Source organism: Magnolia sinica, chromosome 12 (assembly GCF_029962835.1).
Source record: "Magnolia sinica isolate HGM2019 chromosome 12, MsV1, whole genome shotgun sequence".
Classification (NCBI taxonomy): Eukaryota; Viridiplantae; Streptophyta; class Magnoliopsida; order Magnoliales; family Magnoliaceae; genus Magnolia; species Magnolia sinica.
The window spans coordinates 54,557,528-54,567,729 of record NC_080584.1 but is presented as its reverse complement, the minus strand read 5'-3'; the positions used below and the strand labels follow the sequence as shown (position 1 = coordinate 54,567,729).

Sequence of the window (10,202 nt, the reverse complement as noted above, 5' to 3'; positions counted from 1 at the left end):
TCCGTTAGGTTTAAACCCAACAGGTGCGACCAACCAGAAGGGATGCATCTCTCTGATTTAAAACGAAAAGGCGCAAGTGCGACTACACTCTCGCAAATAAAGTCCCGCGAGTATCCATACACATACACCCATGCGAGTACACCCACACCGCACTTGCACCCGCACCCGCGCCCATCGTCCACGCCCACCCATCTCGTCGCGTCGCACATGCGCACATTCACACGGACACAGACTCGGCACGGCTCGGCTCGATGTTCGCGCACGCATGTGTGGTCAATGACATAGATTAGAGTTATTGGCATAGCCCCCACACAGGACCAAATTCACATGCCCCTTGAAAGGGGCTCAAGCCCTAGGCAAAAAGACTATCTTATATACAAGATAGTTTACTTTGTCAAATCTGATTTGGGACAAAACCTACAACACAAAAGTACCATAACTTTTCAAATGCGGAGGGAATCACCGAAAATTTGAAAATTCAAATTTTTTAATATTATTTTAAAACAAAATATAACAGACCAGCTGAACCTAGCGATTCGGGTCATCTTGACTCGACAAAAACTCCCTCTCCCGATCTCTCTCTCTCTCTCTCTCTATTCTTTTCTTTCCTCTCTAGCTTCTCTTTTCTTTCTTCTCTTTCTCTCTATTTTCCCTCCGCTAAAGGTCCATCACCCTTGGATGACCCATTTTAACCTGAAGTGGTGTGGCTTGAACAGGGAAGAGGAGGACAGCCATTAATGGCATCTTGAAGAACACTACTTCGTCCCCTAATCCAATGCTTGAAAACAGTCCTTATGGGACCTAAGAAGCTTCTAAATGATCTCTTACAAGGAATAGGAGAGATTTGGCTGGTGGGTTAGAAGGAAAAATGAATCGAATGATTTTCTTCCTCCACCATGAGAAAGGAAGAAGAACGCCTATACTCCTTTCCGACTAGGGTTTTTCATCCCTAAAATACAACCCCTGAATGATCGAGATGCTCTTAGATGGACGGTTTAGGTGAGTCCATTCAAACAGCTCACTATAATAAGAAGATTCTCTCCGCACATGCTCTTCTTTATGAAGAAAACCCTAATCCTTATGGAGTTGCTTTGAACGGCTGAGAGATAACACATTGAACGGTTGAGATTGCTGGGAGCATTCTCCCAAGGAACGCCAACCCGACAATTACAGGGTTTCTGTTTTCGGAAACAATCCTCCCACATCAACACTTTGCACTCATCACTGTGCATATACACGCGGGTATTGATCTGTCAAAGTTCCATGGTTTTGGTCAGAATTTTGCGTTCTACCGGATCGACGGTTTGGATCATCCTAACAGGTGGTGATGATGGGCCACACATCATGAAAACGGAGTCAGTCCGTTTAAATGCTAAACGGGCGGGAAACGTGAAAGAGAGGGGATCCCTCTGTTTTGGAAAGCATCGGGTCAACACCCGTTTTGACCCAAGTTGGGGTCTAGTATACTACAAGTGTACCCAACTTGGTGTGCACCCACAGTGGTTGTGGGGCCATAGTAATGTTTGAAGAGATTCACTCCGTCTATCTTGTTTAGAATAGTGTCATAAACCTAGAGATGGGGTAAATCTGATGCTAAGGTGGGCCACATCATTAGTCAACGTGGGATGATATTCACCGTAAATTTCGATTTTGCGTCCACTGTTGCAACATGCGGACAAGTTTATTTTCTAAATTGTTGTGCAAAATAGGTGGTGTCCACTTGTGATGATCTTTCGAAAAATCTGCTCCATTCATCGACTTCAGCTCGCTGTGTGGACACATGGGCCCAAGTTTGAAGTATATTCAAGCTATGTGTGGGCCACACGTTGCAAGAACGTGTGAGTGAATTCCATCGTAAAAAAAACTTCCTTCCGTATCACGTACGTTGAATTGCCATGCACATGACATCCCCTTATTTACAAATCTACCCTTTATATTTGTATTACTTCCACCACGCATAACATCTTAATACACCGTCTGAATGCGTTGTAATTTTTCAGCCATTCGATTGTTTTTCATGCTCTTTCAATCACCCCAGTTTGGGCCTCGATCTCTCGAGAATGACTAAAATGCTTTTTTGAAGGCTAACTAATTTCAAAATTAAAAATAACATTTGTACCTATTTCATTGATGAGCTACCTAGTAGTTTAAACTTAAACCCGAATATCTTCATAATGACTGATTCATCCTGATATTCAGATGGCCCATTTGGTGGATCCAAACCTGATGGACGGTCAGGTGACTTATTAAAAATAAGAAAACTTTATGATTAGCACTCTAACCATGTATATGGGTGGGTGTATGGTCAGTTTTATGAATGGATGAACACAAAGTGGATTTCTGGAGTAATTAGGGGTAGGACATGTATATCGTTAGGTTCAAGTGACTTTCTAACATGTGTAGGTTTCTCATATTGTAATTTTAATGATGGGTTAAGCATATTCATATGGTGTGAACAAGATGAACGGATCAGAATCTTGATCTGATAAGTGTACGGAAGGATGTGGAGATCAAGTAGCTAATTTAACGTGATCTAATAGCTGAAATTTGATGTGTATAGTTAATTTATGATAATTAGGCCTGGTATAAAATTTTACATGAAACGGATCATGAGAACTATGTGAATTGGAATTCAGGGTATAGGTTGATGGCATTTTTGTAATTATTACTAATCTAAGAGTTTTTTGAAATCCAATGGCTGTACTTGGTTCTATGTCCATTTCTAAACAATTCTTACAAAAGAATTTGCATCTAAATCATTATGGTTAAAGAGTTATTCACCAATTTAGTCGAGGGAAGGTACATGTATCCGACAACATGATCAACGGTTGGATAACTTGATTTATGGATGAAGGTCATTCCCAGTGGTCAGATTCAGGTTCGAGGGTAGATACAAGGTGAGGATAGTTAAATTGGTATCTTACCCATGTACGTGTTACGGTAAATCTCACGGTAACGCTCGAGTACTGAAAAGTACGGGGTGTTACAAGAATCCCCTAGAACAGGGTCCCGACCGGGTTGAACCAGTCGACTCAACTGAGTAAAAACTGATCCTACTACAATCTCTTCTTTCCTCCTCCTCTTTCCTTCCTTTCTTCTCTTCCTTCCTCTCTAACTTTCTCTTTCTTTCTCTCATGTTTCTTTGAGATGTTTAATAATAGTTGATTATTAAACCAGACCTGTAAGACATTTCAACTCAGTGAGTCGATCCGTTAAAACTCGACAGCGAGTTAAGCCCTCAACACATTTGTATTACAACTCCCTTCTTTATCATTCCCTTCTATTTCCTTTTCCTTTCCTTCTTCCTCCTCCACTTCTCTGTTGCTAGTGCCCAGCAACTGGACTCGATACGACACAACTTGCAATGACTCAACTGAGTCATGTCTTGACTCAATGCTGCAATGGATGACAGCGCATGACCTCTCTCTCTCTCTCTCTCTCTCAAAATTTTCTCTTTTCTTTCTTTCCTTCTCCTTCCCTTCTTCCTCTCTTCATCCTCTCACTTTTCGACCAGAAAGAAACTGGACTCGGTCTGCAATTACTGTGACTCGAACTGAGTCGACTCATCCTGATGTGGCACCAAACAACGCTCTTTCTCTCTTACTTCTATCCTTTCCATTTTCGGAAAGGGCTGCCCTAAAAGGCGGCCTTTAATAGGCTCTACTAATCTCATTCTAGATAGTTCAAATGTAACAATCGGGGATTAGTTATCGAGATGCGCAAAACCATTGCACCAAGCTTGATTTTTATTAGTGTTCTCCTTAGCTGATCACGTTCGAATTTGGATGTGTTGATCCGATCAGTTTACATATATGCGTTTTTGTTGATATGGCCCACATGATAGACATTCTGGATCAGAGACCGGAGTTCAAATTCTGATGGTGCAGTTTTCAGCCGATTGGAGAAGATCACTCCTTCTCCAATGGCGACTTCGGTATGGATGGATCATCTCTCGATCCAACAACTAATGACGGCCTAGATGGGAGCATTGGTCATTGTGGGACCCATATTTTAGACGGGTGACTACCATTTCTTGGTGAGTTCCAAGTCCATAGTTTGCAGCGACTCTTGTGAGGTGATAGAACCCTAACAGAACGGAGAGAATGGAGGGCTGAGATGTTCCCGCACGAAAGGCTGAGATTGAGAGAATCCCGCATGCGGTTAGCCAGCCTGGCAGCAAAAAGGCGGAACGGCTTCCGTTTTCAGAAATTTCCTCCGTACACACCAGCCCTTTTACGTCTGGATTTGTGCCCACATGCATGCACAACTTTGTGTGAAATGACACAAGTTTTGGTTGAGGACACACCCAAAACATGATGGACGGTCCAGATCATCCCAGATGGCCATGATGGTGGGCCACAACGGTCACACACGCATGTTGTCCATTTAAACCGCGAACGACGGGAAAAATGAGAGAGAAATCTCTCTTTTTCGTAGGTCTTTCGGGTCAAACCCGGTTTGACCCGAGGTGGTGATCCGGTGCACTCCAGGTGTGCGCCAATGTGCACACGCACTCTTGTGTGGGGTCCACCGTGATGAATCTAACAAATCTACTCTGTCCATTCATCTTGTTAGCTTGTATTATGGCCTAGTCCAAAGAACGAAGCAGATTCATGGCTTCGGTGGGCCATATCATTTGAATTATGGTCATTAAGTGCCAACCACCATTGATTCGCGGTGATCGATGGTCCACTCCCACAATCAGGACCGCTCATTTAACTAGTGAGCCAACTAGGGCCACTATCTACTTTATGTTATCTTGCATGGGTAAGCCACACAATGTTTGCCCTTTTGGGTTTTATTACAGATTTTTGTTGATTGGATGTTCAGGTTGTCTCTAGATATGAAATTAAGGTTTCCTATGGATTCCTAATCAACTTTAGAGAGAATTTAATGGTTGGTTAGGCATTGATTAGTTAGTTTGTATGGTTTGATAACTAAGGTGTTAAGAACAAAATAGACGGTGGATCTTATGATCTAGAGCTTTAACGTTGACAATGAGTAGTTTGATTTATTTATCAAGAATATCAAAACCCCAAAAGTAGATCCATCTAGTGGTATGATGGTCCATCTCAAAAATCGACGGCTAGATGCACTAATTTATGGTTACCATCACTTCCAACGATTAGATTTAGGCCACAATGTGTGAATGTTCACAAAAACAGGTTTGCAGTTACACTAAATTAGGTTATCGTAATAACACCTGAGTACTGAAAAGTACGGAGTGTTACAATCTACCCCCCTTAAAGAGAATTTCGTCCTCGAAATTCAGTACTTCTACCACTACAATGAATGCAAATATCTTTTTAACGATATTTCTAATCATTCATTGTTTTCCCTTCGAATTGTATATGTACATACAAATGTATACAACTCATTAGCAAAATTGGGGTTTTTTACAATCTACCCCCCTTAAACAAGAATTTCGCCCTCGAAATTCAATAGCACACATCTCAATTATTACGGTACAAGTGGTAGGGTTATCCTAAAGGTACAATACAATTTTCTATTTTCAGCGTTCGAGCTAACATGAATGGATGGTTGTAGTGAGTTTGAGCCCGATACGTCAATCCTCTGCTTGTGCAGAATAGTGGAATTGCCAATATCGTCTTCCAATCCTGGTAAATCTCAATCTTCTGCTTGATCAAGGCATTGAGATCTTTCAGGTTTGCTAGGATTAAAATTTGGATCAAACCACATATGCTTTGCTTAAATGCATTTCCATCAATTCGTGATCTCGATTAATTCGGACTCCTGGGGGATATCATGAAATCTTATATTTTTACTACAAGAGTCCCCGAAATCGATGTGAATAGATCCAAATGACTGTCATGTTTTTAGTGTGCTATCTTATTACCTAAGGTACTACTTGTAAGTTTCTAGATCAGAATTTCTAAATAAAAATTGAATTTGAAGATTGCCAGATTCCCCTAGGATTTCAAATCTAATCCTGATATCCTTGGCCTAGGATTGAAAATTTACCCAAAAGTCAGTTTGTATGTGATTCAAGTGGACCACATGATTTGAAAGTGTATACAGGGCAAGTCTCACCCTGCACACTGACCTGAATCACATATGGGTCAGGCCTATATTTTGGTGTGGCGTCTTTTGATTGAAGTGAATTAACATTGTTTTGTATGGTGTAGTCCACCTTAGACTTGAACCTACCTAATTTTGGGATCATGCCCTGAAATGAGCTGGAAAAATGGATGGATAGCGTGGACAAAACATGAACATCAGCTTTTCCAGAATCACACGATACAGCAACTGGGGTCTTGTGCTACGCACTGCATTTGGAATCCAAAAAAGGGTATTTTAGGGGATACCCCACCCTTTCTTTTCTTTTTCTTTTCTTCTTCTTCTTCTTCAAAAAAAAAAAACTAGGACCACCTTGTTAGAGGACCACCACGATGTGTATCTGAGATCCATTTTCGGTGATTAGCTATGTAATCCAGGCCGAAAAATGAGGCTGCCCTGTGATTCAAGGGAGCCACAGCAATGGAAACAGTTGACAGAGACGCTGGCCCTTAATTTTTACAGGGCCCACCATGATGGTTATATGAACTCCATTCCAACCATTAGATGCCAAAACAAAATATAGGCCAGGAGCCCAAAACTAAGGCCCGTCTGTGATTCAGGTGGGCCACACTAAGGGTTATAGTTTGTATGGCCTTGTATACTCTTTCCAATCATGTGGTCCACCTGAATCATACATGGGGCTTAATTTTTGGGCCTTGAGCGTATTATGGGGTGAGGCACCTGGTGGATGGGATAGTTTTCAAATAAACACCATGATAGGCCTGCCTGAGCTGTTACCCTTTTCCTTCTCTTTATTTATTAATTGTCATTTCTTCATAGTAACTAGATTAATTATTCACCACTTACCAAAGTAGTTGAACGGTCCAACTGATTGGACTGGATTCTTTGCATAGAGATACCTCTTACTATACACAAGGACACGCTCACCTAGTTTCACTTACACATAGTTACATAGCACGCGGTCAGACTTACACATCGTTACATAGATTCTCTCAACACCATAGATGAGAGGGCTTCCAAGAGTTTCCGAGACGAGGTCCTTCGATCAATTGCCTGTAAAATATTTAAACATAGATGCATAAGATCTTCTAATTTGAGGTTCTAATTACTCACCAGATAACGATGATAATGATGAGAAGTAGGCTCTTGCACATGTTGGTTGAAATCGTCTGCAGCACCACGTGATGATTGAGATTGTTCATGCGAAAGGTTAAGGATTAGATTGGCCTCCCGAAAGGAGATGTTACTCATCAGTGATCCTCAACATGAAACAGTTTGTTCTTACATTGTTGTTCCAAACTCACTTTCTTATGAATGGTGAGCATCCCTAATCATTTACATTTTCCATTGTGGCCCATCTCTGTTGGAATCTATCAAATGAACGGTTTGGATCATCACGTGGAGGGGTTTCTCAAATCAAAAGTAAAGTGCCTATTGATTTCTCTAAGGTGTGTGCAGTGTGATAGATGGACCAGAGAGAGTGAACGAAGAAGGAATGCATGGAGTCAACATTCATTTTTGATCGCGTCAATAAGTCCGTTGAGATTTGCACGGCTAAACGCACAGGAATCAATATATTTATATTCGATATTGTGAAAGGTCTCCTTAAGGGTGATTATGACAGACCTGCATATGTGGTGGTACTTGTCATCTCCAGTCTTTTGCTCCTCGCCATCATCATCTTCTTCGGTTCATACAAGCGTCTTAGTCGCAACAGGTTTCTCAAAGGGGCCCTATGGGCAGCCTACTTTCTGCCCTTCTACATCATATCAAACACCCTTGGTCTGATGCAATCACCACCGTACCTTAATGAGATGTATGCAATCTGGGCCGTGCTTTTCCTCCTCATTTACGGAACCGCCAACTCCACGCTCTACAGCAACCAAGATAACCAGCAAAGAAAGTCGCGTGCCTTGCAGGAAATCATTCTCCTCTATTTGGCTTGTTGGTTGTATTCTCTGCATCATCATCAGCAAGTGTTCAAATGCCCGCTTCTAGTGATTTTGGTACTTACTGCCATCAAATTTGGCGCTAGACTGATACTCATGAACTCTAGGTACTCGCCATTGATTGCGTTAAGAAGGAAAACTAAACTGCTTGCTGACTTCATGAGACGTGAACAAGATATAAGCAGTGAGACAGATCCCGTCTACATGAAAGGATACAACTATTTGGTCATGGGAGAAGAGAAAGCAGAAGTGGTAAGCAATGAGCAATTGAAAATGGATCACATCAATTGTGGAATTGTCACCATAGAGAATATATGGGACTGCCAAAACATGCCACTTCTCTCCAATAGAGATGGGCATTTGAAAAACATGTGCCTCTCATTTGCCTTGTTCAAGATGCTCGTGCGTCGATTTAGGAGATACCCTTTGCATGAATCTCATCTTCTGAAGACTTGGAACTTCGTCCACTATGGGCTTCTCTCAAATAATGATCACGAAAGAGCCTTTCAAGTCATTGAAGTAGAGCTATCATTCCTTTACGATTACTTCTACTCCATGTTCCCTGTAATCTTTAGTGATAGGAGGACGTTCTTTAGTACGACTGTATTCCATGTGGTCACAGAAATCCTTATGTTGGGAGCTAGTATTTGGATTGCAATACCTCTTATGAGTTATGTACCACACCGACCACACCCGAAAGGCTTTCGTGACATAAGATTATGCAACATAAAGGATCAGTGGTTGCATGGTTGTTACATGGAAGTCAACGACTGGGTCAGAATATTCTGTGAAAAACCTTCCCTAGATGAACCCACCCGTACACATGTTTTGGGCACCTGTGTAGTGATAGGCGTATTTGTCATAATGCAGATTTTGCAATTCTTCAGTGTTGCCTTTTCAGATTGGACCAAGGTTTGGTTGCTCTGCCAATATGTCCAGAAGCGCTTCTTGCAACAGAGTAAGTGGGAGGGAGTGCTGGGGTTCGTTTGCCATCCTCCGTTTATGCGATCGAAACCCTGGAGAAAGAAAATGGGGCAGTACTTTCTTCTTTCTTCTTTCAATTACCGCCCTACACGATGCTGCTTTTTGTGTCATGCTTTTATAGATAAGCGTAGGAGAGGGCAGAAAGCCAGTGACTCTGTCGAACTGTCTACGCATGTGAAGAAAGCTGTTATTGATACATTGCTAGATAATGGCCGTCGATTGACAAATGGGGTGTCTTCTTTGCGGAAAAACGAGGTAGAAGCAGAGCTCTCTTGGGCATGCGACTTCGATTCAAACACATACACCATCTTCGTTTGGCACATCGCTACCTCCTTTTGTGTCATGGAGCACAATGCCGAGTGCAAGAAAAAGGAAAAAGATTCAGGTAGGGTAGAACCAGATCGTGCTGTCACCACCAACATATCTGGATATTGTGCCTACCTGGTAGCTTTCGCTCCATCATTGTTGCCTGATCCTCCTGATGCTACTGAATTATTATTTGATGCAACAATATCAGACACAAGAAAATTACTCAAAAAATGCAGAAAATCCCAGACTAAGGTGAGTAAGAAGTTGAAGGAAATGGAGAACGGCGACACTATAGTAGAAAAGGGCGTCAAACTTGGGAAACAACTATTGTCACTGCTACCAGATGAAGGGCGAAAATGGAAGGTATTGGCAGATTTTTGGGCGGAGATGATATTGTTCCTTGCTCCGTCAGATAATGAAATGGCCCATGCTGAAAGTCTAGCCAACGGTGGAGAATTCATCACACATTTGTGGGTTTTGCTTACTCACGGAGGCATCCTCAAAAGAAACTCTGCTCAGCTTGATGAAGAGAACCCTTCTCCAGCTTCCTCCTCCAGACAAGAGGAAGCACCTTTGGCTTCTCAGCACATGAAAGAGCACTAGAATTCAGTTGTCTTTGGCTTCAAACTATCCAATAGAAGTTGAACGTCGCAGGCTACTTAGTCATGGTGGTCATTGGGAAATCTTGCTGAAAGGTGTTCTGCATCTTATTTTGCGAATTTCACGACTGGGGCTGATCAAGGGCCAAGGTTTGAAATGGCAGTGATATGTAAATTAAGTTTGTTTGTTTGTAACCTAAGCTTGTTCGTTGCTTGTGCTACGAAACCAGTACTGAAAGGTGTTATGTATTTCCCCATAACATGATGTTATGTATTTCCCCATGACATGACTCGGGCTAATCCAGCCTAGGTTTGAAATGGC

General features: G+C 42.0%; 1 protein-coding gene across 1 annotated transcript; it reads left to right on the top strand.

The window, feature by feature from the left end:
- Positions 1-7,538: 7,538 nt before the first annotated feature.
- Positions 7,539-9,884, top strand: LOC131220075 (uncharacterized). The gene has a single exon (XM_058215046.1). The coding sequence runs from the start codon at positions 7,539-7,541 to the stop codon at positions 9,882-9,884; it is 2,346 nt and encodes a 781-aa protein (XP_058071029.1).
- Positions 9,885-10,202: the final 318 nt, after the last annotated feature.

Coding starts and splice junctions, on each gene's coding strand:
- LOC131220075 (XM_058215046.1), top strand. CDS start 7,539: ATGGAGTCAACATTCATTTTTGATCGCGTCAATAAGTCCGTTGAGATT.